This window comes from Pempheris klunzingeri, chromosome 7 (genome assembly GCF_042242105.1).
Source record: "Pempheris klunzingeri isolate RE-2024b chromosome 7, fPemKlu1.hap1, whole genome shotgun sequence".
Lineage (NCBI taxonomy): Eukaryota > Metazoa > Chordata > Actinopteri > Acropomatiformes > Pempheridae > Pempheris > Pempheris klunzingeri.
Window position 1 is genome coordinate 4078791 of NC_092018.1, and position 27277 is coordinate 4106067.

Genomic DNA, 27277 nt, shown 5'->3' on the forward strand with positions numbered 1-27277 from the left:
GCTCCTCTCCGACTAAAGTTTATTGATCCATTTAGCTCCATCATCAGATCAACATTTTAATCTGTCCAACACTTTGGTTTGTGACCAAATTCCTGCAGAACTAAAAACACTCCCATCAGCCTCAGCTGTTCTTTATGTCATGTTGCTAATTAACAAACATTAGCATGCTAACATGCTAATCCAAGACATGGTAAACATTACGAGCCTGACTGCAGACTCAAAGACTTTTAGTCCCATTAATTTGTTTTCAAGGATCTAAAATCCTTCACCCGCGGATTAGAAGAATTAGTCCACTGACATATTAAAAAAGCGACAGAAGAAGAAGAAGCAGTTTGGGGCACGGCCAGAACAAAAGAGCAGAGAGGAGACGGAGACGCTCGTTTATTATTTTCACATTTATTTATAAGATAAAGTTTGTTTCACACCAATTGAGCCGACAGGAGACTCGGGCTCGAACCCGCGACATCTACAACACGCTCAACATGCTGAGCCTCCGTGTCACAGCCGTGTGATGTCAGAGTAATGTGAGGATACAGTCCGAATAATATATAACAATAAAATAAAATAATAGTTTAATACGTTCTAATGCGTCGAGTCTCTGTCAACCGAGGCCACAAAATGGCCGACAAAAGTCTGTGGAGTCCGTCACCTGAGGGTGAGACGGCGATGTGCTTCCTGTCTCCGCTCCCACTGAAGGGACGACAGGAAATGACATCACAGCAGGGTCAGTAGAAGTCCTGGTCGTAGTCTGTGGCGTCCATCAGCTGCTTCATGTCTGACACACTGTTGGCAAGGTAGGAAGACAGCTCCTCTGACAGAGAGACAGGCAGGGAGAGAGAGGGAGAGAGAGACAGGGAGAGAGAGACAGGGAGAGAGAGATAGGGGGAGAGAGAGAGGGAGAGAGACAGTCAGTGAGGTTTTGAGTGCAGTACTTCTTCTAGTTTCTGTCACTGAGGTCTGAGGCTTCATGCTGTGATTGTGAGTAAAGACTCTTTAAATAAAGATTGATTGATTGATTGATTGATTGATTGATGATCTCATGATCTGTGGAGCAGCGACGCTCTGCAGCTTTGTTATAATGCTGTGACACTTTTTACTTTCACCTAAAAAAATGTTGCTCCTGCAATTCAGACATTGCTCTTCAATAACATGTCGGCTAACTGATCAAACAAATACATCATTTATAAATACATCAACACACACTCCAAGCTAACGCTGAATGTGCTGCAGCTCTGCTCCTGTAAAAACTAAGGAAGCTAAATGTTTAACCCATAAGAGGGTGCGGTCGTCTCTCTGTCTCACCTGCTCCCAGCACCCCCAGCACGGCCGACGCCGACACAGACCCCAGGTTGTTGCGGGCAATGCAGCGATAGGTTCCCGAGTCCTCTGGCCCCGCCCCCTCGATCTGCAGCCAACTGGAGAGCTCGAATTTCAGAGGACCGCCGCGGGACTGTGCAGTGAGAGAGAGAGAGAGAGAGAAAGATGGCGGATCAGATGATGGGGGGGCTTTGTTTACACCTGGGGGTCAGAGGTCAACATCACTGTTTACACTCATAGAAGATATTTTGTGTTTAAATTTGTATTTAACTTGTTATTTTAACTAAAACCACCATCTTTTCCTAAACCTGACCAGGTAGTTTTAGTGCGTAGACCTAACCTACCTGTCACTGAAAACTGACAACAAGAGAAAACTGAAACATAAAAGTTAATAAAGTTTACAAAAAAACATAATTTCGACAATTTAAAAGTCAGCAGCCGTCCACTTAAATCAAATAACTTCTAGTTTAACGTCTCAGTGCAGCTAAATGTGTTGTGTGTCACTAACTATTTGAACTTCATGTCAAAGTCCTGTAACTAAACCGCTCATCCGCCACACCTCATTAATCTTAACCTTTATCGTTCCTTATACCGTGTGGCCGAACTAACGGCTGTACGTGAGCGAGCAGCAGCACCTGGACGGAGATGTGGGGGTCGTCTCCGGGCAGGATGACGTCCCGTCCCTCCTTCTTCCACTCGACCAGAGCCATCGGGAACGCAAAGACTTCGCAGAGGAAAACCAGGCTGCTGCCGGTGCCGTTCACCTGGCTGTGGGGGGGGACCTTGATGATGGGGACTGACAGACAGACAGACAGACAGGTAAAACTGTATTTAGATTGTATCATACAGCCAAAAGTTGTAAAAGTCCATTTATAGGGTTCATTCATACTGACGAACACACACAGGCTGTCGGTTCGGCAACGTGACAATAGTTCCTCACTAAAAACGAGGAATTTGCTGAAAAGACCTTTTTGTATTGAAGGATTACACCATAATTTTTAAGGAATTCAGTAAGAAAGTAAGAAAAAAGTTAGATTTATTAGATTTATTTATTATCTATTATCTATTTATACAGCAAGAAGTTGTAAAAGTTCATTTTTAGGGTTTATTAATACTTTCGTACAAACACACATGTAAAAATCTTTTTGTCCTTAATAATATTAATCACTACACAGCCGGACGCTAAATGTTCGGTGTAGCTGAACTGCAGCAGGAGGACAGAAACCTCTGAAGTCGACTCTGAACTGATTTTGTCAAACATTAAATGAGTGACAGCGTTCAATAAATACATTCTTAAGGACTTTTTAAGGTGAATTTAAGACATTTTAAGCCCGCGGCAGCCCTGATGTCAGTCCAGCTCTAGAGAGTCCATGTGGTTTGCTTCAGCAGCTGCAGAGCTTCTCTGAACTCTTCTGTGGGAAACATCCAGTGACACAGACGCAAACATGGTTCTGGTTTTATCTGTATGTCTTTGTAAATAAAATCTAATCAATAAAATCTGACAAAGAAAAGTTTTAGCTTTGTGTCCATTAAAGACAATATTCTCTACAGTAAGACGGGGGGAGTGTGCTTGTGTGTATTTCGGAACGAAGGAGGATCAGAAATATTTTTATCCACAAAATGGAGCCTGACAGAAAACATGTGGGGATCAGAGTCAGAGTCAGACAGACAGGAAACGGGTTTATTCCTGGTCAGTGTGAACGAGACCAGAGGTGGAAAGTAACTAAGTACATTTACTCAAGTACAGTACTGTCCTTAAGGACACATTTAAGGTACTTCTACTTCTGCTCCACTATATCTCAGAGAGAAATATCATAGTTTATACTTCAGGTTACATTAAGATATCTTTTCAGACTCTTAGATTAAAATTTTACATAAAAACACTGAAATAGTTGTTTTGACCTTTTTGTTTTGTTGACCAGTTCCACCAGAGACATTTCTCCTCTTGACTGGTTTCACTAAAACAACTCCTTGAAGATAAAAATGTCAATCTCATCTCATCTCATCTTACTACACAGCGTCACACAAAAGAAATCAATAACTTCACAACCTGCATGTCTGTAGACTGTAGGAGCGAGAAAACCCATGCAAACCTGTAAACTGCTGTGTGGCTACAGTGGACACCACTGCACCACCGTGCTGCCCATAACTTGCCGTAAAATATTGATTGAAAAATAATTTTATTGATTTATACATGTCTCTATTGCTTCCACTATAAGAACTGTGTCCATAACAATATCTGCTGGGCAAAATTAACACACCGTAGAATGCCGTACCTGAACCAATCAGGATCGAGTGTTCAACAAAGCCGTGTAATAAAGACTATTATGATCCAGTGCACCAAACACTTCAGTCTTTTTCTGCTTTCTTCTCCCATTAATAATCTCAAGACCCCTCTGACTGATCTGGTGACCCTTTGGAGGGCCCCGACCCCTAGGTTGGGAACCACTGGACTTGACTCTCTGACTGTATTAGTGAAAGATCTGAATACTTCCTGTGAAATAAACAGTGACGAGAAAATAAACCAATCATATGAAACAGAGTGTGTGTGTGTGTGTGTGTGTGTGTTGAAGGTCACACAGCTCTCGGTTTATCTCTCGTCTCTCCACTAAAAATGAGGTATTTGCTGAAAAGACCTTTTTATATTGAAGGATTATGTGGGCCTCCATGATGTGTGTATGTGATGTTATCTGAATTCTTTGTGAAATAAGACGCAAAAACTCACACAGACAGACGTGGATTCAGATCCAAGGCTGTGGGGGAAAAACAGACTCTCTGAAGTTGTAATATCGGGAGAAAAAGGCCATAATTTTGAAGAAACTCAGTAAGAAAGTTAAAAAAAAAAAAATGTCTAAACTGTAATTTTATGCCAACTTTAACTTTCTAGTAATCTAATTAGCTGGCTTGGTTCTTGTTAGCTCAGAGACGAGAATGGGGAATTAGCTCAAATGGTATTAGCATGCGAGAGGCAGCGGGATCGACGCCCGCATTCTCCACAAGACTTTAGTTTCCTCTCTTGTGTTGAGGAGAAATCGAACAAAAATCAGTCAGATGTAAAATTGCTGTGTCCTTCTGAGGAGGTACTGTGGCTTCAATGCAACCCAGTGATTGGGAAAGGTGCTTACAATGCTCTCTGTTTTACGGCTTTGAAAAATGTGTCTCTCCATTTCCAATCAACAGTGTCAGCGCTGACCATAAAACTTCCTCCGTAATTGTTTCCCTGTCATCTGGCCTCTTCATCCAGTGGTTGCGCCACTGCTCCAGAGTGGTCTGATTCACCTCCACCAATTGCAGGGAAGCGTCCCTCATTGTTGTTCTATTGTTCAAAATCAGCTCCAGTATCCTGCAGGAACCATCACTTTTCCTAGCCAGCAGGTTAAAGCCAACCTGCGTACGACGAGGATGGGATTCAAACCCACGCGTGCAGAGCACAATGGATTAGCAGTCCATCGCCTCAACCACTCGGCCACCTCGTCATTGGTGAGAGCCAGTGATAGTGACCCCCCAGCGTGGGCTGCGAGAGGTGGCAGGTTTGCTGCCCTCTTTCTCCGCAACAATTTAGTCTCCCCGCCTTCATCCCCAAGTCTGAAAAAGTTTGCCTCAGCCACAAGACAGCAGTCTGGCTACCGAGGAAGAGGCAGTGTGCAGGCAAGGGCACTTCTCTTCATGCTGTCCACCTAGATGTGGATTCAGCTATGCTTTTGAGTGACCTCAGGTTTTTGGAAACTTCTGTTCTATTGAAATGTGTCAGAAGCCTGCAAGGGGGAATTAGCTCAAATGGTAGAGCGCTCGCTTAGCATGCGAGAGGCAGCGGGATCGACGCCCGCATTCTCCACAAGACTTTAGTTTCCTCTCTTGTGTTGAGGAGAAAATCAGTGAGATGTAAAACATGAGGTGGTTAAACACACATTGTGGTGTCCTTCTGACGTGGTACTGTGGCTTCAATGCAAACCAGTGATTGGGAAAGGTGCTTACAATGCTCTCTGTTTTACGGCTTTGAAAATGTGTCTTTCCATTTCCAATCAACAGTGTCAGCGCTGACCATAAAACCTCCGTAAGTTGTTTCCCTGTCATCTGGCCTCTTCATCCAGTGGTTGCGCCACTGCTCCAGAGTGGTCTGATTCACCTCCACCAATTGCAGGGAAGCGTCCCTCATTGTTGTTCTATTGTTCAAAATCAGCTTCGGTATGCTGCAGGATGAGGAACCATCTTGTGAGCGTGGCCACCTTTCCTAGCCGGCAGGTTAAAGCCAACCTGCGTACGACGAGGATGGGATTCGAACCCACGCGTGCAGAGCACAATGGATTAGCAGTCCATCGCCTTAACCACTCGGCCACCTCGTCATTGGTGAGAGCCAGTGATAGTGACCCCCCAGCGTGGGCTGCGAGAGGTGGCAGGTTTGCTGCCCTCTTTCTCCGCAACAATTTAGTCTCCCCGCCTTCATCCCCAAGTCTGAAAAAGTTTGCCTCAGCCACAAGACAGCAGTCTGGCTACCGAGGAAGAGGCAGTGTGCAGGCAAGGGCACTTCTCTTCATGCTGTCCACCTAGATGTGGATTCAGCTATGCTTTTGAGTGACCTCAGGTTTTTGGAAACTTCTGTTCTATTGAAATGTGTCAGAAGCCTGCAAGGGGGAATTAGCTCAAATGGTAGAGCGCTCGCTTAGCATGCGAGAGGCAGCGGGATCGACGCCCGCATTCTCCACAAGACTTTACTTTCCTCTCTTGTGTTGAGGAGAAATCGAGCAAAAATCAGTCAGATGTAAAACATGAGGTGGTTGAACACACATTGTGGTGTCCTTCTGACGTGGTACTGTGGCTTCAATGCAAACCAGTGATTGGGAAAGGTGCTTACAATGCTCTCTGTTTTACGGCTTTGAAAATGTGTCTCTCCATTTCCAATCAACAGTGTCAGCGCTGACCATAAAACTTCCTCCGTAAGTTGTTTCCCTGTCATCTGGCCTCTTCATCCAGTGGTTGCGCCACTGCTCCAGAGTGGTCTGATTCACCTCCACCAATTGCAGGGAAGCGTCCCTCATTATTCAAAATCAGCTTCGGTATCCTGCAGGATCAGGAACCACTTTCCTAGCCGGCAGGTTAAAGCTAACCTGCGTACGACGAGGATGGGATTCGAACCCACGCGTGCAGAGCACAATGGATTAGCAGTCCATCGCCTTAACCTCTCGGCCACCTCGTCTTTGGTGTGCGCCAGTGATAGTGACCCCGCAGCGTGGGCTGCGAGAGGTGGCAGGTTTGCTGCCCTCTTTCTCCCCACAATTTAGTCTCCCCGCCTTCATCCCCAAGTCTGACAAAGTTTGCCTCACCAACAAGACAGCAGTCTGACTACAGAGGAAGAGGCAGTGTGCAGGCAAGGGCACTTCTCTTCATGCTGTCCACCTCAGGTGTGGATTCAGCTATGTTTTTGAATGACCTCAGGTTTTTGGGAACTTGAGTTCTATGAAATGTGCAAAAAGCCTGCAAGGGGGGATTAGCTCAAATGGTAGAGCGCTCGCTTAGCATGCGAGAGGCAGCGGGATCGACGCCCGCATTCTCCACAAGACTTTACTTTCCTCTCTTGTGTTGAGGAGAAAACCAGCAAAAATCAGTGAGATGTAAAACATGAGGTGGTTGAACAGACGAACACACATTGCTGTGTACTTCTGAGGAGGTATTGTGGCTTCAATGCAAGCCAGTGATTGGGAAAGGTGCTTACAATGCTCTCTGTTTTACGGCTTTGAAAATGTGTCTCTCCATTTCCAATCAACAGTGTCACCGCTGACCATAAAACTTCCTCCGTAAGTTGTTTCCCTGTCATCTGGCCTCTTCATCCAGTGGTTGCGCCACTGCTCCAGAGTGGTCTGATTCACCTCCACCAATTGCAGGGAAGCGTCCCTCATTGTTGTTACATTGTTCAAAATCTGCCCCAGTATCCTGCAGGATGAGGAACCATCTTGTGAGCGTGGCCATCTTTCCTAACCAGCAGGTTAAAGCCAACCTGCATACGACGAGGATGGGATTCGAACCCACGCGTGCAGAGCACAATGGATTAGCAGTCCATCGCCTTAACCACTCGGCCACCTCGTCTTTGGTGTGTGCCAGTGACAGTGACCCCCCAGCGTGGGCTGCGAGAGGTGGCAGGTTTGCTGCCCTCTTTCTCCCCACAATTTAGTCTCCCCGCCTCGACCCCCAAGTCTGACAAAGTTTGCCTCACCAACAAGACAGCAGTCTGGCTACCGAGGAAGAGGCAGTGTGCAGGCAAGGGCACTTCTCTTCATGCTGTCCACCTCAGGTGTGGATTCAGCTATGCTTTTGAATGACCTCAGGGATTTGGAAACTTCCGTTCTATTGAAATGTGTCAGAAGCCTGCAAGGGGGAATTAGCTCAAATGGTAGGGCGCTCGCTTAGCATGCGAGAGGCAGCGGGATCGACACCTGCATTCTCCACAAGACTTTAGTTTCCTCTCTTGTGTTGAGGAGAAATCGAGCAAAAATCAGTCAGATGTAAAACATGAGGTGGTTGAACACACATTGTGGTGTCCTTCTGACATGGTACTGTGGCTTCAATGCAAGCCAGTGATTGGGAAAGGTGCTTACAATGCTTTCTGTTTTACGGCTTTGAAAATGTGTCTCTCCATTTCCAATCAACAGTGTCACCGCTGACCATAAATCTTCCTCCGTAAGTTGTTTCCCAGTCATCTGGCCTCTTCATCCAGTGGTTGCGCCACTGCTCCAGAGTGGTCTGATTCACCTCCACCAATTGCAGGGAAGCGTCCCTCATTGTTCAAAATCAGCTTCGGTATCCTGCAGGATCAGGAACCACTTTCCTAGCCGGCAGGTTAAAGCCAACCTGCGTACGACGAGGATGGGATTCGAACCCACGCGTGCAGAGCACAATGGATTAGCAGTCCATCGCCTTAACCACTCGGCCACCTCGTCGTTGGTGTGCGCCAGTGACAGTGACCCCCCCAGCGTGGGCTGCGAGAGGTGGCAGGTTTGCTGCCCTCTTTCTCCCCACAATTTAGTCTCCCCGCCTCAACCCCCAAGTCTGACAAAGTTTGCCTCACCAACAAGACAGCAGTCTGGCTACCGAGGAAGAGGCAGAGTGCAGGCAAGGGCACTTCTCTTCATGCTGTCCACCTCAGGTGTGGATTCAGCTATGTGTTTGAATGACCTTGGGGATTTGGGAACTTGAGTTCTATTGAAATGTGTAAGAAGCTTGGAAGGGGGAATTAGCTCAAATGGTAGAGCGCTCGCTTTGCATGCGAGAGGCAGCGGGATCGACGCCCGCATTCTCCACAAGACTTTAGTTTCCTCTCTTGTGTTGAGGAGAAAACCAGCAAAAATCAGTGAGGTGTAAAACATGAGGTGGTTGAACACACATTGTGGTGTCCTTCTGAGGTGGTACTGTGGCTTCAATGCAAGCCAGTGATTGGGAAAGGTGCTTACAATATTCTCTGTTTTACGGCTTTGAAAATGTGTCTCTTCCTTTCCAATCAACAGTGTCAGCGCTGACCATAAAACTTCCTCCGTAAGTTGTTTCCCTGTCATCTGGCCTCTTCATCCAGTGGTTGCGCCACTGCTCCAGAGTGGTCTGATTCACGTCCACCAATTGCAGGGAAGCGTCCCTCATTGTTCAAAAGCAGCTTCAGTATCCTGCAGGATGAGGAACCATCTTGTGAGCATGGCCACCTTTCCTAACCAGCAGGTTAAAGCCAACCTGCATACGACGAGGATGGGATTCGAACCCACGCGTGCAGAGCACAATGGATTAGCAGTCCATCGCCTTAACCACTCGGCCACCTCGTCTTTGGTGTGTGCCAGTGACAGTGACCCCCCAGCATGGGCTGCGAGAGGTGGCAGGTTTGCTGCCCTCTTTCTCAGCAAGTCTCCCTGCCTCGACCCCCAAGTCTGACAAAGTTTGCCTCAGCCACAAGACAGCAGTCTGGCTACCGAGGAAGAGGCAGTGTGCAGGCAAGGGCACTTCTCTTCATGCTGTCCACCTAGATGTGGATTCAGCTATGCTTTTGAGTGACCTCAGGTTTTTGGGAACTTGAGTTCTATTGAAATGTGTAAAAAGCCTGCAAGGGGGAATTAGCTCAAATGGTAGAGCGCTCGCTTAGCATGCGAGAGGCAGCGGGATCGACGCCCGCATTCTCCACAAGACTTAAGTTTCCTCTCTTGTGTTGAGGAGAAAATCAGTGAGACGTAAAACATGAGGTGGTTAAACACACATTGTGGTGTCCTTCTGAGGTGGTACTGTGTGGATTCAGCTGTGTTTTTGAGTGACTTCAGGTTTTTGGGAACTTCCGTTCTATTGAAATGTATAAATACCCTGCAAGGGGGAATTAGCTCAAATGGTAGAGCGCTCGCTTAGCATGCGAGAGGCAGCGGGATCGACGCCCGCATTCTCCACAAGACTTTACTTTCCTCTCTTGTGTTGAGGAGAAAACCAGCAAAAATCAGTGAGATGTAAAACATGAGGTGGTTGAACAGACGAACACACATTGCTGTGTCCTTCTGAGGAGGTACTGTGGCTTCAATGCAAACCAGTGATTGGGAAAGGTGCTTACAATGCTCTCTGTTTTACGGCTTTGAAAATGTGTCTTTCCATTTCCAATAAACAGTGTCAGCGCTGACCATAAAACTTCCTCCATAAGTTGTTTCCCTGTCATCTGGCCTCTTCATCCAGTGGTTGCGCCACTGCTCCAGAGTGGTCTGATTCGCGTCCACCAATTGCAGGGAAGCGTCCCTCATTGTTGTTCTATTGTTCAAAATCAGCTTCGGTATGCTGCAGGATGAGGAACCATCTTGTGAGCGTGGCCACCTTTCCTAGCCAGCAGGTTAAAGCCAACCTGCGTACGACGAGGATGGGATTCGAACCCACGCGTGCAGAGCACAATGGATTAGCAGTCCATCGCCTTAACCACTCGGCCACCTCGTCGTTGGTGAGTGCCAGTGATAGTGACCCCCCAGCGTGGGCTGCGAGAGGTGGCAGGTTTGCTGCCCTCTTTCTCCGCAACAATTTAGTCTCCCCGCCTTCATCCCCAAGTCTGAAAAAGTTTGCCTCAGCCACAAGACAGCAGTCTGGCTACCGAGGAAGAGGCAGTGTGCAGGCAAGGGCACTTCTCTTCATGCTGTCCACCTAGATGTGGATTCAGCTATGCTTTTGAGTGACCTCAGGTTTTTGGAAACTTCCGTTCTATTGAAATGTATAAGAAGCCTGTGAGGGGGAATTAGCTCAAATGGTAGAGCGCTCGCTTAGCATGCGAGAGGCAGCGGGCTCGACGCCCGCATTCTCCACAAGACTTTAGTTTCCTCTCTTGTGTTGAGGAGAAAACCAGCAAAAATCAGTGAGGTGTAAAACATGAGGTGGTTGAACACACATTGTGGTGTCCTTCTGAGGTGGTACTGTGGCTTCAATGCAAGCCAGTGATTGGGAAAGGTGCTTACAATATTCTCTGTTTTACGGCTTTGAAAATGTGTCTCTTCCTTTCCAATCAACAGTGTCAGCGCTGACCATAAAACTTGCTCCGTAAGTTGTTTCCCTGTCATCTGGCCTCTTCATCCAGTGGTTGCGCCACTGCTCCAGAGTGGTCTTATTCACGTCCACCAATTGCAGGGAAGCGTCCCTCATTGTTCAAAAGCAGCTTCAGTATCCTGCAGGATGAGGAACCATCTTGTGAGCATGGCCACCTTTCCTAACCAGCAGGTTAAAGCCAACCTGCATACGACGAGGATGGGATTCGAACCCACGCGTGCAGAGCACAATGGATTAGCAGTCCATCGCCTTAACCACTCGGCCACCTCGTCTTTGGTGTGTGCCAGTGACAGTGACCCCCCAGCATGGGCTGCGAGAGGTGGCAGGTTTGCTGCCCTCTTTCTCAGCAAGTCTCCCTGCCTCGACCCCCAAGTCTGACAAAGTTTGCCTCACCAACAAGACAGCAGTCTGGCTACCGAGGAAGAGGCAGTGTGCAGGCAAGGGCACTTCTCTTCATGCTGTCCACCTCAGGTGTGGATTCAGCTATGCTTTTGAATGACCTCAGGGATTTGGAAACTTCCGTTCTATTGAAATGTGTCAGAAGCCTGCAAGGGGGAATTAGCTCAAATGGTAGGGCGCTCGCTTAGCATGCGAGAGGCAGCGGGATCGACACCTGCATTCTCCACAAGACTTTAGTTTCCTCTCTTGTGTTGAGGAGAAATCGAGCAAAAATCAGTCAGATGTAAAACATGAGGTGGTTGAACAGACGAACACACATTGCTGTGTCCTTCTGACATGGTACTGTGGCTTCAATGCAAGCCAGTGATTGGGAAAGGTGCTTACAATGCTTTCTGTTTTACGGCTTTGAAAATGTGTCTCTCCATTTCCAATCAACAGTGTCACCGGTGACCATAAATCTTCCTCCGTAAGTTGTTTCCCAGTCATCTGGCCTCTTCATCCAGTGGTTGCGCCACTGCTCCAGAGTGGTCTGATTCACCTCCACCAATTGCAGGGAAGCGTCCCTCATTGTTCAAAATCAGCTTCGGTATCCTGCAGGATCAGGAACCACTTTCCTAGCCGGCAGGTTAAAGCCAACCTGCGTACGACGAGGATGGGATTCGAACCCACACGTGCAGAGCACAATGGATTAGCAGTCCATCGCCTTAACCACTCGGCCACCTCGTCGTTGGTGTGCGCCAGTGACAGTGACCCCCCCAGCGTGGGCTGCGAGAGGTGGCAGGTTTGCTGCCCTCTTTCTCCCCACAATTTAGTCTCCCCGCCTCAACCCCCAAGTCTGAAAAAGTTTGCCTCACCAACAAGACAGCAGTCTGGCTACCGAGGAAGAGGCAGAGTGCAGGCAAGGGCACTTCTCTTCATGCTGTCCACCTCAGGTGTGGATTCAGCTATGTGTTTGAATGACCTTGGGGATTTGGGAACTTGAGTTCTATTGAAATGTGTAAGAAGCTTGGAAGGGGGAATTAGCTCAAATGGTAGAGCGCTCGCTTTGCATGCGAGAGGCAGCGGGATCGACGCCCGCATTCTCCACAAGACTTTAGTTTCCTCTCTTGTGTTGAGGAGAAAACCAGCAAAAATCAGTGAGGTGTAAAACATGAGGTGGTTGAACACACATTGTGGTGTCCTTCTGAGGTGGTACTGTGGCTTCAATGCAAGCCAGTGATTGGGAAAGGTGCTTACAATATTCTCTGTTTTACGGCTTTGAAAATGTGTCTCTTCCTTTCCAATCAACAGTGTCAGCGCTGACCATAAAACTTCCTCCGTAAGTTGTTTCCCTGTCATCTGGCCTCTTCATCCAGTGGTTGCGCCACTGCTCCAGAGTGGTCTGATTCACGTCCACCAATTGCAGGGAAGCGTCCCTCATTGTTCAAAAGCAGCTTCAGTATCCTGCAGGATGAGGAACCATCTTGTGAGCGTGGCCACCTTTCCTAACCAGCAGGTTAAAGCCAACCTGCATACGACGAGGATGGGATTCGAACCCACGCGTGCAGAGCACAATGGATTAGCAGTCCATCGCCTTAACCACTCGGCCACCTCGTCTTTGGTGTGTGCCAGTGACAGTGACCCCCCAGCATGGGCTGCGAGAGGTGGCAGGTTTGCTGCCCTCTTTCTCAGCAAGTCTCCCTGCCTCGACCCCCAAGTCTGACAAAGTTTGCCTCAGCCACAAGACAGCAGTCTGGCTACCGAGGAAGAGGCAGTGTGCAGGCAAGGGCACTTCTCTTCATGCTGTCCACCTAGATGTGGATTCAGCTATGCTTTTGAGTGACCTCAGGTTTTTGGGAACTTGAGTTCTATTGAAATGTGTAAAAAGCCTGCAAGGGGGAATTAGCTCAAATGGTAGAGCGCTCGCTTAGCATGCGAGAGGCAGCGGGATCGACGCCCGCATTCTCCACAAGACTTTACTTTCCTCTCTTGTGTTGAGGAGAAAATCAGTGAGATGTAAAACATGAGGTGGTTAAACACACATTGTGGTGTCCTTCTGAGGTGGTACTGTGTGGATTCAGCTGTGTTTTTGAGTGACTTCAGGTTTTTGGGAACTTCCGTTCTATTGAAATGTATAAATACCCTGCAAGGGGGAATTAGCTCAAATGGTAGAGCGCTCGCTTAGCATGCGAGAGGCAGCGGGATCGACGCCCGCATTCTCCACAAGACTTTACTTTCCTCTCTTGTGTTGAGGAGAAAACCAGCAAAAATCAGTGAGATGTAAAACATGAGGTGGTTGAACAGACGAACACACATTGCTGTGTCCTTCTGAGGAGGTACTGTGGCTTCAATGCAAGTCAGTGATTGGGAAAGGTGCTTACAATGCTCTCTGTTTTACGGCTTTGAAAATGTGTCTTTCCATTTCCAATAAACAGTGTCAGCGCTGACCATAAAACCTCCGTAAGTTGTTTCCCTGTCATCTGGCCTCTTCATCCAGTGGTTGCGCCACTGCTCCAGAGTGGTCTGATTCACGTCCACCAATTGCAGGGAAGCGTCCCTCATTGTTGTTCTATTGTTCAAAATCAGCTTCAGTGTGCTGCAGGATGAGGAACCATCTTGTGAGCGTGGCCACCTTTCCTAGCCGGCAGGTTAAAGCCAACCTGCGTACGACGAGGATGGGATTCGAACCCACGCGTGCAGAGCACAATGGATTAGCAGTCCATCGCCTTAACCACTCGGCCACCTCGTCGTTGGTGAGTGCCAGTGATAGTGACCCCCCAGCGTGGGCTGCGATAGGTGGCAGGTTTGCTGCCCTCTTTCTCCGCAACAATTTAGTCTCCCCGCCTTCATCCCCAAGTCTGAAAAAGTTTGCCTCAGCCACAAGACAGCAGTCTGGCTACCGAGGAAGAGGCAGTGTGCAGGCAAGGGCACTTCTCTTCATGCTGTCCACCTAGATGTGGATTCAGCTATGCTTTTGAGTGACTTCAGGTTTTTGGAGACTTCCGTTCTATTGAAATGTGTAAGAAGCCTGCGAGGGGGAATTAGCTCAAATGGTAGAGCGCTCGCTTAGCATGCGAGAGGCAGCGGGATCGACGCCCGCATTCTCCACAAGACTTTACTTGTGTTGAGGAGAAAATCAGTGAGATGTAAAACATGAGGTGGTTAAACACACATTGTGGTGTCCTTCTGAGGTGGTACTGTGTGGATTCAGCTGTGTTTTTGAGTGACGTCCACCAATTGCAGGGAAGCGTCCCTCATTGTTGTTCTATTGTTCAAAATCAGCTTGGTGGACGAGGAAGAGGCAGAGTGCAGGCAAGGGCACTTCTCTTCATGCTTTCCACCTCAGGTGTGGATTCAGCTATGTGTTTGAATGACCTTGGGGATTTGGGAACTTGAGTTCTATTGAAATGTGTAAGAAGCTTGGAAGGGGGAATTAGCTCAAATGGTAGAGCGCTCGCTTTGCATGCGAGAGGCAGCGGGATCGACGCCCGCATTCTCCACAAGACTTTAGTTTCCTCTCTGGTGTGAAGGAGAAAACCAGCAAAAATCAGTGAGGTGTAAAACATGAGGTGGTTGAACACACATTGTGGTGTCCTTCTGAGGTGGTACTGTGGCTTCAATGCAAGCCAGTGATTGGGAAAGGTGCTTACAATATTCTCTGTTTTACGGCTTTGAAAATGTGTCTCTTCCTTTCCAATCAACAGTGTCAGCGCTGACCATAAAACTTCCTCCGTAAGTTGTTTCCCTGTCATCTGGCCTCTTCATCCAGTGGTTGCGCCACTGCTCCAGAGTGGTCTGATTCACCTCCACCAATTGCAGGGAAGCGTCCCTCATTGTTCAAAAGCAGCTTCAGTATCCTGCAGGATGAGGAACCATCTTGTGAGCATGGCCACCGTTCCTAACCAGCAGGTTAAAGCCAACCTGCGTACGACGAGGATGGGATTCGAACCCACGCGTGCAGAGCACAATGGATTAGCAGTCCATCGCCTTAACCACTCGGCCACCTCGTCGTTGGTGAGTGCCAGTGATAGTGACCCCCCAGCGTGGGCTGCGAGAGGTGGCAGGTTTGCTGCCCTCTTTCTCCGCAACAATTTAGTCTCCCCGCCTTCATCCCCAAGTCTGAAAAAGTTTGCCTCAGCCACAAGACAGCAGTCTGGCTACCGAGGAAGCGGCAGTGTGCAGGCAAGGGCACTTCTCTTCATGCTGTCCACCTAGATGTGGATTCAGCTATGCTTTTGAGTGACCTCAGGTTTTTGGAAACTTCCGTTCTATTGAAATGTGTAAGAAGCCTGCGAGGGGGAATTAGCTCAAATGGTAGAGCGCTCGCTTAGCATGCGAGAGGCAGCGGGATCGACGCCCGCATTCTCCACAAGACTTTACTTTCCTCTCTTGTGTTGAGGAGAAAACCAGCAAAAATCAGTGAGATGTAAAACATGAGGTGGTTGAACAGACGAACACACATTGCTGTGTCCTTCTGAGGTGGTACTGTGGCTTCAATGCAAGCCAGTGATTGGGAAAGGTGCTTACAATGCTCTCTGTTTTACGGCTTTGAAAATGTGTCTTTCCATTTCCAATCAACAGTGTCAGCGCTGACCATAAAACTTCCTCCGTAAGTTGTTTCCCTGTCATCTGGCCTCTTCATCCAGTGGTTGCGCCACTGCTCCAGAGTGGTCTGATTCACGTCCACCAATTGCAGGGAAGCGTCCCTCATTGTTGTTCTATTGTTCAAAATCAGCTTCAGTGTGCTGCAGGATGAGGAACCATCTTGTGAGCGTGGCCACCTTTCCTAGCCGGCAGGTTAAAGCCAACCTGCGTACGACGAGGATGGGATTCGAACCCACGCGTGCAGAGCACAATGGATTAGCAGTCCATCGCCTTAACCACTCGGCCACCTCATCGTTGGTGAGTGCCAGTGATAGTGACCCCCCAGCGTGGGCTGCGAGAGGTGGCAGGTTTGCTGCCCTCTTTCTCCGCAACAATTTAGTCTCCCCGCCTTCATCCCCAAGTCTGAAAAAGTTTGCCTCACCAACAAGACAGCAGTCTGGCTACCGAGGAAGAGGCAGTGTGCAGGCAAGGGCACTTCTCTTCATGCTGTCCACCTAGATGTGGATTCAGCTATGTGTTTGAATGACCTCAGGTTTTTGGGAACTTGAGTTCTATTGAAATGTGTAAGAAGCCTGCAAGGGGGAATTAGCTCAAATGGTAGAGCGCTCGCTTAGCATGCGAGAGGCAGCGGGATCGACGCCCGCATTCTCCACAAGACTTTAGTTTCCTCTCTTGTGTTGAGGAGAAAACCAGCAAAAATCAGTCAGATGTAAAATATGAGGTGGTTGAACAGATCGAAAAACATAATGCGGTGGTGTTCTTAGGTCGCAGTTGTTTGGAAACGTACTTACTGGTATCGAAAATGTGTCTCTCAATTTACAATCCACATTTACAATGCATTTACAATCTCAGTAGGTGAAGGAGGAGACGGAGTGGAGGAGGAGAAGTGGAGGAGGAGGTGAACAGTGTTGGAGTGTTTCTCCTCAGACAGTGGCTGTTTGTTAGAACAGAGCACAGAGACGGGTGGAGCTCTCAGGCTGAACAGGAGGGTCACAGCTGGAGTTAATGACCATGACTGATCCAGGGTCTGTCACTGCTCTGTTACCTGAGTCTCTGTGTATTTTACTGGGAAAGCTCAACTCTCCCAGGCTCCCTGAACTACACACCTCAAAACTAAAGTGTTGGGGCTTCGTTTAAGAAACCAGAATACTGGAGAAAGCTGATTTTAACGTGGTTACTGGACAAACACGTGATGATCACAGAAGAAGCTGTTTCACATCCTGTGGACGGAGCTCGGAGCCGAGAAGAGACAGTGAAGCGAATGTGTGCTCAGAGAAAAGAGGCATTTCCTTGGCAGCGGTGGAGAATGTACATGTTTGTCGCAGCTGGAGGGAAAAGCAGCGCAGAAACACATGAAACTGGTTCTTCGCTGTAAATCTGCCATCTGTCTTTTGTTTCTGCTCTCTTTTCTTCATAAAGGTCAGAGTGTAAGAAGTGGCTCTGAGGATGGGGGAGGCTTTTGATCAATAACTGAAGAACACAGCAATTCACTCACACAAAACAGCTGTTGTGATCAATTTTCTGTCACTCGTCTGATCAGTTTTCCCACTAAAGGTGATATCAGTAAATAAACCTCTATTATAGTAGAAAAAAAAAGGCTCTCAGTCAAGGTGAAAGGTCACGGCCCACCCATGACAACCCCAGGTAAACCTATTTATTGATCAATATTGAATAAAAATCCCCTTGTATCTCTGATTCCACACGTGTATCATAGAAACATTAAAATATAAAAGACCTTTGTGAAGAAAAGCACCAAGACAAGGTTTCAAGTAGACAGACAGGTACAGGTAGACAGGCAGACGTAGACAGGCAGATAGACAGGTACAGGTAGACACATAGACAGACAGGTACAGGTAGACAGGCAGATGTAGACAGGCAGATAGACAGGTACAGGCACATGCAGACAGGTACAGGTATACAGGTGGACAGACAGGTACAGGTAGACACATAGACAGACTGGTACTGGTAGACAGGCAGATAGACAGGTACAGGTAGGCAGACAGGTACAGGTATACAGGTGGACAGACAGGTACAGGCACAGACAGACAGGTGACCTACCGGTCTTGCAGGGCCCCTTTCCTTTGGTCTTGAGCTGTGGTTTGGAGAAAGCGGCCTCTCTGAACTGACACGTGCTCATGTAGGTCACTCCATCACTGCCACACACCACCTCCTGCTCTTCACACACACACACCTCCTCCTCCTCTTCATCCTCTCCTCCTCCTCCTCCTCCTCCTCCAGCGGGCCGGGGGTCCGCCTGACACCGCATCCCTGTCCCGCAGAGCCCGTAGAAGACGCTGCGGTCACCGGGGTCGCAGGCTTGACCCTCCAGGTTGGCGCACTCCATGCAGCAGCCGCAGGGGTCCAGCGCCACGCCGGCCCGGCAGCCCCTGATCTCCGGACACAGCTCCGGCTCACACGGCCCGCAGCCCCCCGCCACGCCGGTCTGGTTCCCGCTCCGCCCTCCGCCGCCCCCCAGCTCCTCATCCAGCCGGTCGTAATCCAGCAGCGGGTCGGGGAGGGAGAGCTGTCCGGGCGGCTCGGTGCTGAGGACGGGCAGCTGGTTGGGGAAGGCCCGGCAAGTGTGGAGGCTCAGACAGACGCTCAGGAGGACCACTCCTCCCGGACCCGACATCTTAACCCGGTCTGTGGGCTCCGTTTGGCTCTGAGCACCGTCGCCGGGACCGGACGGGTGATGCCGGCTCGGCCCGGTTCTTTCTCCGCCTCGACGCCACAGAACGACCCAGAAGAGGAGCCGGATAACAGCCGACACTCACGAGCCTCTCCGGACAAACATTGAGGGGAAAAAAACTCCGGAAAAGTTACAGAAAAACACAACTTCCGTTTCTGCGCTGCGACATTTGTGAAAAAACTGAGAAAACAGTTTTTTTATTCTGAAGTTAAAACTTTTTATTCTGAGGTTTAAACAGCTGAGCCGCTCGCGCTGCTCCACCGCACAGAGACAGGCACGAGACCCCCGCAGTCAAGTCTGCCACAATAAAACTCCACACATCCGGTCATCTCCTTCAAAATAAAACACCTGACAAAAGTGTGTTTGGGTGGCCAGCCTGATTAACACCTCTGACACAACTAGTTAATTTTAAATAGCTTGTTTTTTGTTATTAAAAGGTTAGTTTCAAACTATTTTACAATTTTTATACTGTCCTAGATTACGATTAGGAGCCATAAATCTCCATTCTTTCTAATGACCAGCCGGAAGAAGTCTATGAGAAAATTTCTCAGTTGATTTATTAGCTCAGTGAACACTTTCCTGATGAGTTCATGGTCTCAGTCTTCTTCAACACAGCAGGATGTTCATTTAGTAAATTATGGTCCCATATAGAGGAAAAATAGACGATAAATCAGGGGAGAATTTAGGACTACAATCTGACTAACCGATCAGAGGCGGTCTTTGTGGAAGGAGCATCACTTCTGGTTTCAAAAACCCAAGATGGCGACACCCGTAAAGCGGTCCTCAAACGTCACGGTGGCTACGTCCACTTCTTAAATACAGTCCATGGGTAGGAAAAAGCCCTCAGGGAAGGTGCCAGGTTTTGAAGCCAATTTTGCAGAGTGGCAAAACCGTGTAATTACAACAGTGGCATTGGTCATGTGATGCCATTTGGCCCAGAAAGACTTTTTTTCCCATTGACTTACATTGTGAAGAAAAACGCCTGGAAATAAGCAGATACATTACATACATACATACAACACGTCAAGTGGGTTTCTGCCAAAGTTACAGTCTTTTTGGTAAAATTAAATCAGTCATTAGCAATTGCTATTTGCACCCAGGTGTATGCATAAAGAGTATATTTTGTGTTTAACCTACCTTTATATTACATCTTTTATTTTGAAAGCGTGGTGTTATGTTTCCGGTCTTGTTCCGTGTTACCTGACAGTCAGACGGCTGCACGTTTGATGTGCTTCTTTCAGCACGAGCAGCAGCAGCAGCTGTGGGGCTCGCGCCCCCCCACCAGACCTGGCAGCTGTTAAAGTCATTATCAGGCCGGGAGAGGGTGTGAGGGTCTGGAGAGGCTCCCAAGGTCCTCCAGGAGGTCCCGGCCATCCCACAGGGAGTCCCCTGAGTTCCCCATGAAGGTTATAAGAGCCCTGAGATGTTTGAGGCGGTGTTCTGAGGGATGGATGATAAAACTACTCAGAGGATTGGAAAGGGTTCAGGATTTTTAATGGGTCCAAGGAATCCTCAAGGAATTCTTGGCTGGGAGTGTTTTGAGGAGCTTCCAGGTATCTAAGGGCATGTCTGTGGGAGGGCGAGGAGGCCAACAAGTTCCTTTAAAGGCTTTTTAGAGTTCAGGGGTTCTGTGAGGACCTTCAAAAGGCATTTCTGAAGGGTCTCTAAGGTTTTTGACATTTCTTGTGTTTACTGAAGAGATCCCAGAGATCCTTCAAGGGGTTCAAGGATTCCTTCAGAGGGCTTGTCACTGGCCTTGGGGTCTGAAAAGTGAAGCCAATGTGGAAGTTCTTTAAACCTGCATTCTTTCTAATGTCCAGCAGGGGGCGACTCCACTGGCTCTAAACAGAAGTCTGATTAGATGGAAGACTATAAGAAAATGAGCCGACTTCTCTCCTGATTTATTTTCCTGATGAGTTTATGGTCTCAGTCGCTAGTTTACAGTCTTCTTCAACACAGCATGGTGTTCATTTAGTACATTATGATCCCATTTAGAGGAAAAATAGACGATAATGCAGGGGAGGATTTGGGGTGGGGCTACATTGTGGCTAACCAATCAGAGGCAGCGATAAAAAAAATCAAATGTGTCATTTCTGGCTCCAAAATCAAGATGGCGCCAGCTGATAAACCAAGATGTTGATCAACTCAAGGTTTCAAGACAGCGGCCGACAAATCAGTGGGTTTTGGCGTTGACGTTTGGAGCCACAATGATATTGTCAAGATATATGAGTCTGATTGGTTAGGTTTAGGCAAGACCTGCCTCTGATTGGTTAGTCACAACAAAGTCCTGTCCTAGATCCTGCCCTGCTTTATCCATTAGACTTCTGTTTGAACCCCTGTTGGACATTAGAAAGAATGCAGACCTGTAAGTGTAACTTCTTTACACAGCCTGTGGTTCTTCCTGGGTAATGTTGTAGTTCTGTAGTCTACATGTTTTAAAGCAGTGAAAATCTCTCTCTCCTCTCGTTTCCTCGTAAACTCCTTAAAGTGAGTTCGTCACCTCAGACTCTGAACTATAAACACAAACTGATACAAGTTTGTTTTTCTGTAAATCTGCCTGTTCGTCACTTTTATGGCTTCACCACTTCAGAGTGAAACGCTGAAAATACACAGAGACAGAAATAGAGCCGTAATGGAGGGTTTGTGGCTGCTGGTGTTATACTTCAGTCTGCTCCCTGAGTTATTTAGTGCTCGTTGCTGACGGGTGTAACAACACGCCTGCCGTCAGACGTGCTTCAACACGGTTATTGTTGTTGAGTTATTTCTCTGCTCTTGTGTATTAAAACGAGTCTGAACCGGCTGAGGGGTGAACCTGTTATTTACCTCCATCTGAACATACTGTATATTACAGCCTGCAGAGGACACCAAACATGTAGTTAACTTAAGCTGCACTGAGCTTCAGGACGTTTACGGACTGAACTGTTTTCACTTTGAGCCTGTGTGTTTGTATCAATAACAAGGGTAGAGCTGATAAATCATTGATGATAATGCATCTTTTATTCTTATTCTGTGTATTATTACTTCATCATGGATTTGTTTTCAGAAAGCTTGTGAATATTGTTTTTGTATTTAATCTGTGTAGTTTACTTTAACATGTTCAGTAAACTTCAGTTTGTAACTTCCTAAAACTTTCCAGTATAAACTGTGTAATCAGGAACTAATTATATGGTGAATAGAGACACTTCAGATTAATTGATTCTATTTAATGACTAAAGTAACCGGAGTTAATTTGTTAATTCTTATTGTATGAAACTAACCTCTCAATAATACAGTAAGATAATAATAAATATTAAAGTTTACAACAATAAATGAGTATTTACTCGAGTGTCAGACTCAAGCCTGAATTTAACTTTTATTCTGAAAATAAATATAAGACAAAAGTCCAGCAGACAGGTGACGTAATCAGGGAGCTTTTATTTTGGTAAATTCTCACACTTTTAAAGGAGCATTCCACCATTTTCTTTTAAACCCCACATGTCCCTCAGTCTGTGCCACAAACTGGAGGTGTTGAGTTTTCTGTGATGAGGGACAGCTGCATCATGGGTAATGTAGGATCCTGACTGAAGCCAGGATAACTACACCTCTGCTGCTCAGTCTGGTTTTAATCCGTCTCTCATGAATCCATCTACTTTATGGACGTGAAATACTGAAATCTGCGGAGCGGCCTTGAGAAGAAACATGTTGTGGAGTGGAAAAACTGACGAATATAAAAAACTTCTTTTTGTGCTCAGTGCAGCTGGAATAAAATGTTTGTAGGTTATGAAGCAAAATATTCTAAATCTGATCTCTCTGTGGTTTTTGCAGGACTGAACCAGGTCAGACTGGTTTCAGGAGGTGTGAGTGGGGTTTCTGTCACCGCCGGCTCCCCGGGGTCATGACCATCTCCTCCCCCGCCTCCCCCTCCTCACCCGGCGGGGAGCAGATGTGGGAGATGAACAGACAGTGGTAGTTCCACAGCAGCAGCAGCAGCATCAGCAGCAGACTGCAGCAGAGCAGCACGACGACCAGCAGGGGGAGGCGACGGGATGCAGGGCGAGAGGGGGGGACGCCACAGCTGACGGGGAGAGGGAGAGGAGGGGGAGGAGGAAGGGGAGGAAGAGGAGGGGAGGAGCAGCGACGGTGGAGCCACAAACAGAGACGTTTGAGTCCAGAATGTTTGAGATCAGATCTGTTCTGAGATGAAGACATGACTGGAGAAACAACGAGGATGTAGAGAAGTCCTGGAGGTCCTGGAGGTCCTGGTGGTCCTGGTGGTCCTGGTGGTCCTGGGGGTCCTGGTGGTCCTGGTGGTCCTGGTGGTCCTGGTGGTCCTGGAGGTCCTGGGGGTCCTGGAGGTCCTGGGGGTCCTGAGGGTGTGAGGGGAGGAAGAGATGGACAGGATGAAGACATGTAAACATATAAATAAATACACAAGAACATGTATACAGATGAGGAGGAGGAAGAGGAGAAGAATGTTGAGGAAGGGGATGAGAGAAGGATGAGGAAGAGAAGAGTGAATGAAGACGAGGATGAGTTGTAGGAAGAGGAGGAGAGGACGTAGAGGAAGTGGAGGAAGAAGAGAATGAGAAGGAGGAAAAGGAGCAAGAGAATCAGGAAGAGGAGGACAAAAGAAAAGAGGAGAATGCAAAAGAGGAGAAGGAAGAGGCTGAAGAAAAGGAGGAGGACGAGGGGGATGTGGTGGAGAAGGTTGAGGAAGAGTAGGAGGAAGGAAGGAAGGAGGAGGAAGAGGAAGCTGTAACAGACTGGATGCTCTCCTCCTCTCTGCTCCGCTTCATTATCAGCTCTAAAAATACCGGCTGGTTACCACGGAAACAGACAGGGGGGCTTCAGTGTTACCGTGACGACCACCGACAGGAGAGACAACAGGAAACAGTTTGTGTGAAAAAAGAAAAAGTTCAAAATTAACAAATTTTCACACGAGACGGAAAAAAACGACAAACTGCAACCTGAGTTCAGTTTCTCCTCCTCCCCTAGTTTCCTCTCCTCGTTTCCTCTCTTCGTTTCCTTTCCTTGGTTCCTCTCTTCGTTTCCTTTCCTTGTTTCTTCTCCTCGGTTCCTCTCCTCACACTGCCTATACCTTATTCCACAGAACAAATAAAAACTAAAATACAAAATTAGATAAAGAAATAGAAAATAATGCATCCAGTCAGAGGCCAAACAGACAGACAGACAGAGAGAGAGACAGACAGACAGAGAGACAGAGAGAGAGACAGACAGACAGAGTGAGAGACAGAGAGAGACAGAGAGAGACAGACAGACAGACAGAGAGACAGACAGAGAGAGAGACAGACAGACAGAGACAGAGTGAGAGACAGAGACAGAGACAGACAGACAGACAGAGACAGAGACAGACAGAGACAGACAGTCAGACAGACAGACAGATGAAGTCTCTGCGTCGTGTTTCTGATTAAACGACTGAAGCTTCAAACAAACCATCAGACAGCTGAACCTCAAACAGTCTGAACTCTGAGCTACAGCAGGATGAAGGTCAGCAGAGACACGGAAACACGTAAATACACACATGAGGAGGAGGAGGAGGAGGAGGTGGAGGAGGAGGAGGAGGAGGAGGAGGAGGAGGAGGTGGAGGAGGAGGTGGAGGAGGAGGAGGAGGAGGAGGTGGAGGTGGAGGAGGAGGAGGAGGAGGAGGAGGAGGAGGAGGAGGAGGAGGAGGAGGAGGAGGAGGAGGTTGTCTTAAGACACAGACTGGATGCTCTCCTCCTCAGACATCTTCATTATCAGCTCTAAAAATACCGGTGGTTACCACGGAAACAGACTGAGGGGCTTCAGTGTTACTGTGACGACCACCGACAGGAGAGACAGCAGGAAACAGTCTGTAGCTACAGTCAGTGTGTGTCACTGTACAGTGTGTGTGATACACATGTAGTACTACAGACTGATACTACACAGTGTGTACTAAGTACTGTGTGTAGTGCAGTACTACATAGTGTGTACTATATACTGTGTGTACTACACACAGTGTGTACTATATACAGTGTGTATAACATACTGTGTGTACTATATACCATTACAATACAATGTACACTAAATACTATGTGCATAGTTTGTACATAAAGTGTGTACTCTGTGTACTACACACTGTGTGTACTACAAACATAGTGATTTGGGTGATTTGACTCACTTCTCAGCGCTCTTCCTCGTTGGTTTCTTCTGTCTTTCCTCTTCTTCAGTCAATCAATCAATCAATCAATCAATCAATCAGCTGATCAGAGGTAGTGTAATCCATTCAAAGGAGACAAAATGACTGATCACTAATCAATCAATCATCAGGAGCTCCTCAGTGCTGATTGATTACCATCAGTCCTGTTGGTCAGATGCAGGCGGTCACTGACAGCTGAAGGTGAAGTGGTGAAGTGGTGAAGTGGTGAACTGGTGAGCAGCAGCAGCAGAGAGGGATGACAGGAGGCGTCCTGTCCTCTATCAGGTCCTCAGTCAGGTGTTGGGGGGGCGGAGCTGCAGCTGCTGCGACCTTCAGACTGAGAGTCAACAACAGACGGTAAAAACTCCTCCTGCTGAACACAAACAGAAACTGACAAATAAAGTCTGAAAATCTTTATTTATATTTTCTACCAGTTTTACTCAAACCTGCAGTAACATGTTGTTTTTTTATTATAATTTAAACCTCATGATGGTGATTTGCTTTTACTTAAATATAAGTACTGAGTATTTCCACCACTGTTTCTATTATTATTATTATTATTATTATCAGGATCATGAAATGTGATTGAAAGCTCCAGAACAGCTACTAAAAGGACGTTTAACTGAGATTATTTTGCCAACTAAAGCTTTTATTGTTGTTTTCCACCATGACGCTCTGAATGCAGAACAATAACTTTTAGTATTTTTACTTTTATCAGTGTAAAAGGAGTCAAATATTGAACAATAATAGAAATATTTAACTGAATGTTACAGTTAAAAACAACCAGATTCATTAGAATTCACTTTTTCCAACATAACGATAACAATAAGTTGTGACTTGTGTGTTTGATGAGGAGGATTAAATTAACATATTTATTCTGAATGTTGCAGCTTCTGTTTCTGTTAAAATAAGTTGTGACAAAAATAAAACTTTGGGGGAAAAATAATAAAAAACCTTCAGAATGATACAGTTAAACTTAAAGGACCATTCTGTTGTTTTTGCTCTTATTAGCTACTTTCCTTTCCATTTGCATGAAAAGTGTTTAAGTTTGATTGATTGGAGCGTCGGTATATGATGTGTGTGTGTGTTTTATTTGTTGTTTATTTGAACAAAAATGTTTTTAGTGTTTTTCACAGAATTTGTGATAATTTGCCTCCTACGATCAGCAGACGTGTTTTTAGATAATTTTCTGAATCTATAAAGGAACGATTCATTTTTCTTGGAGATTCATTGTTATCACTGGACACTGACTCATTAATTTTAACATTAATATTAAACGTTGTGGAAAACTACAAGTAAAATAAAAAAAGGAAACACAGAAATCCATTTAAACTCAAGTAAACGATCATTTATTACTGGAAACTTACGTCTCAATATATGTTGATTTTCATTATACGCTGTACACAAATCTTACATTTCTGAAGATTCAGTCAAGTCACATTAAACATTTATTTAATGTTTCTAATTCTATTTCCAGAATGATTTGTACCAAATTACACTTTAATTTTCATTTTCCTGTCCAGGATGTTTTTCGGACACGACAGGACCAGTAAGATTTGATGTTACTGGTTTTTCTGGTAAAAACTAAAAAAAACAAAAAAACAAAATCAGAGTTAAACTCTTTCTGAGAAACAGTCGACCGGCTACATGATGTGTCGAAAAATAAACCTTCAGACGACCAAACAGAAACCAAACTGAAGGACAATATTGCACTAAAACAGTTCAGGTCGACCCCTGAAGAGGTCAAAGGTCGACTTTTCACATTCCTGGACAAAGTGCTGCACAGAGGAGGGACGAAGGAGGGAAACTTCTTCTTCTTCTTCTTCTACAGTTTCAGTGTTTACGAGACAGAAAGGTCAAAAAATAAAAATATCACGTCTGTACAGAAACATAACTTCCTCTAGTTTAATGCAACCATAGCGCTTCAATAAAAACTGACCTCGGATCAGTTTGTTCGCGAGTATAGAGATAATACAAACATCATCATCATCATCAGAACAACAGCACGAAGAAAAAAAAAAAAAAAAAAAAAAAAACACAGAAAAAACACTCCAAACAGGAAGTTGAATCAGTGCTTTACATCAAAAACAAACCATAGAAATCAAACAAAACCAAAAATAAGAAATAAAACGTCATGACATCATAGCATGACATCACATTATGACATCATAGTGTAACCATCGGGGCGAGCTGCACGAACACGGATTCACTTTTCATTTAAAGTTCAACATTGTTCTAAATGTGTGAAAAACATTTCGACATGAAGCATCAGTACTGTGTACAAATATATATATTAATGTGTGTCTACGTCTGCTACGTGTACAAGTTTAAGTGTCAAAGACTATAAAGCTTCAGTGTGTGTGTGTGTGTGTGTGTGTGTCAGTTATTAGTTAACGATTACTCTGCGATAGCTTCATTAATATTTATCATTATGCAGCGTGTCAGCACAGATAATTAAGAGGCTTTAAAACTCAACGTTAACTCAGCGTGACATCATAACAGATGGTCGACTTCCAGCAGGATCACAGAGCAACTAAAGAGTAAAAGTTAATTATCTATATAGATATTATATATATTTTTAAATCCTATTTATATCC

The 27277-nt window shown here is 46.5% G+C and overlaps 1 protein-coding gene and 26 non-coding genes across 27 annotated transcripts; 13 read left to right on the forward strand and 14 right to left on the reverse strand.

Annotated features, from left to right (window-relative positions):
* Nucleotides 1-385: 385 nt before the first annotated feature.
* Nucleotides 386-18466, reverse strand: kazald3 (Kazal-type serine peptidase inhibitor domain 3). Its single transcript, XM_070834153.1, has 4 exons — nt 17893-18466; nt 1953-2113; nt 1303-1450; nt 386-811 (listed from the first exon to the last, which is right to left on the reverse strand). Exons 1-4 carry the CDS (start codon nt 18464-18466, stop codon nt 726-728), a joined length of 969 nt encoding a protein of 322 aa, XP_070690254.1. The 3' UTR covers nt 386-725.
* trnas-gcu (transfer RNA serine (anticodon GCU)) lies at nt 4712-4793 on the reverse strand. Its single transcript has one exon. It is a non-coding gene; the product is annotated as a tRNA-Ser (tRNA).
* On the forward strand, nt 5080-5152 carry trnaa-agc (transfer RNA alanine (anticodon AGC)). The gene has a single exon. It is a non-coding gene; the product is annotated as a tRNA-Ala (tRNA).
* Nucleotides 5579-5660, reverse strand: trnas-gcu (transfer RNA serine (anticodon GCU)). The gene has a single exon. It is a non-coding gene; the product is annotated as a tRNA-Ser (tRNA).
* Nucleotides 5947-6019, forward strand: trnaa-agc (transfer RNA alanine (anticodon AGC)). Its single transcript has one exon. It is a non-coding gene; the product is annotated as a tRNA-Ala (tRNA).
* trnas-gcu (transfer RNA serine (anticodon GCU)) lies at nt 6430-6511 on the reverse strand. Its single transcript has one exon. It is a non-coding gene; the product is annotated as a tRNA-Ser (tRNA).
* trnaa-agc (transfer RNA alanine (anticodon AGC)) lies at nt 6797-6869 on the forward strand. Its single transcript has one exon. It is a non-coding gene; the product is annotated as a tRNA-Ala (tRNA).
* Nucleotides 7317-7398, reverse strand: trnas-gcu (transfer RNA serine (anticodon GCU)). Its single transcript has one exon. It is a non-coding gene; the product is annotated as a tRNA-Ser (tRNA).
* Nucleotides 8168-8249, reverse strand: trnas-gcu (transfer RNA serine (anticodon GCU)). The gene has a single exon. It is a non-coding gene; the product is annotated as a tRNA-Ser (tRNA).
* On the forward strand, nt 8537-8609 carry trnaa-ugc (transfer RNA alanine (anticodon UGC)). Its single transcript has one exon. It is a non-coding gene; the product is annotated as a tRNA-Ala (tRNA).
* On the reverse strand, nt 9038-9119 carry trnas-gcu (transfer RNA serine (anticodon GCU)). The gene has a single exon. It is a non-coding gene; the product is annotated as a tRNA-Ser (tRNA).
* On the forward strand, nt 9399-9471 carry trnaa-agc (transfer RNA alanine (anticodon AGC)). The gene has a single exon. It is a non-coding gene; the product is annotated as a tRNA-Ala (tRNA).
* On the forward strand, nt 9653-9725 carry trnaa-agc (transfer RNA alanine (anticodon AGC)). The gene has a single exon. It is a non-coding gene; the product is annotated as a tRNA-Ala (tRNA).
* Nucleotides 10173-10254, reverse strand: trnas-gcu (transfer RNA serine (anticodon GCU)). Its single transcript has one exon. It is a non-coding gene; the product is annotated as a tRNA-Ser (tRNA).
* On the reverse strand, nt 11042-11123 carry trnas-gcu (transfer RNA serine (anticodon GCU)). Its single transcript has one exon. It is a non-coding gene; the product is annotated as a tRNA-Ser (tRNA).
* On the reverse strand, nt 11895-11976 carry trnas-gcu (transfer RNA serine (anticodon GCU)). The gene has a single exon. It is a non-coding gene; the product is annotated as a tRNA-Ser (tRNA).
* Nucleotides 12264-12336, forward strand: trnaa-ugc (transfer RNA alanine (anticodon UGC)). The gene has a single exon. It is a non-coding gene; the product is annotated as a tRNA-Ala (tRNA).
* Nucleotides 12765-12846, reverse strand: trnas-gcu (transfer RNA serine (anticodon GCU)). The gene has a single exon. It is a non-coding gene; the product is annotated as a tRNA-Ser (tRNA).
* On the forward strand, nt 13126-13198 carry trnaa-agc (transfer RNA alanine (anticodon AGC)). Its single transcript has one exon. It is a non-coding gene; the product is annotated as a tRNA-Ala (tRNA).
* On the forward strand, nt 13380-13452 carry trnaa-agc (transfer RNA alanine (anticodon AGC)). Its single transcript has one exon. It is a non-coding gene; the product is annotated as a tRNA-Ala (tRNA).
* trnas-gcu (transfer RNA serine (anticodon GCU)) lies at nt 13897-13978 on the reverse strand. Its single transcript has one exon. It is a non-coding gene; the product is annotated as a tRNA-Ser (tRNA).
* trnaa-agc (transfer RNA alanine (anticodon AGC)) lies at nt 14265-14337 on the forward strand. The gene has a single exon. It is a non-coding gene; the product is annotated as a tRNA-Ala (tRNA).
* On the forward strand, nt 14657-14729 carry trnaa-ugc (transfer RNA alanine (anticodon UGC)). The gene has a single exon. It is a non-coding gene; the product is annotated as a tRNA-Ala (tRNA).
* On the reverse strand, nt 15158-15239 carry trnas-gcu (transfer RNA serine (anticodon GCU)). Its single transcript has one exon. It is a non-coding gene; the product is annotated as a tRNA-Ser (tRNA).
* Nucleotides 15526-15598, forward strand: trnaa-agc (transfer RNA alanine (anticodon AGC)). Its single transcript has one exon. It is a non-coding gene; the product is annotated as a tRNA-Ala (tRNA).
* Nucleotides 16046-16127, reverse strand: trnas-gcu (transfer RNA serine (anticodon GCU)). Its single transcript has one exon. It is a non-coding gene; the product is annotated as a tRNA-Ser (tRNA).
* trnaa-agc (transfer RNA alanine (anticodon AGC)) lies at nt 16414-16486 on the forward strand. Its single transcript has one exon. It is a non-coding gene; the product is annotated as a tRNA-Ala (tRNA).
* Nucleotides 18467-27277: the final 8811 nt, after the last annotated feature.

Bases quoted from the DNA above. Each gene is read 5' to 3' on its own strand.
- kazald3 (XM_070834153.1), bottom strand. From the start codon at position 18,466: ATGTCGGGTCCGGGAGGAGTGGTCCTCCTGAGCGTCTGTCTGAGCCTC. The intron at 2,114-17,892 runs GTAGGTCACCTG...TCTGTCTGTCAG, and splicing joins AAAGGGGCCCTGCAAGACCG to TCCCCATCATCAAGGTCCCC. The intron at 812-1,302 runs GTGAGACAGAGA...TCTCTCTGTCAG, and splicing joins GCTGGGGGTGCTGGGAGCAG to AGGAGCTGTCTTCCTACCTT.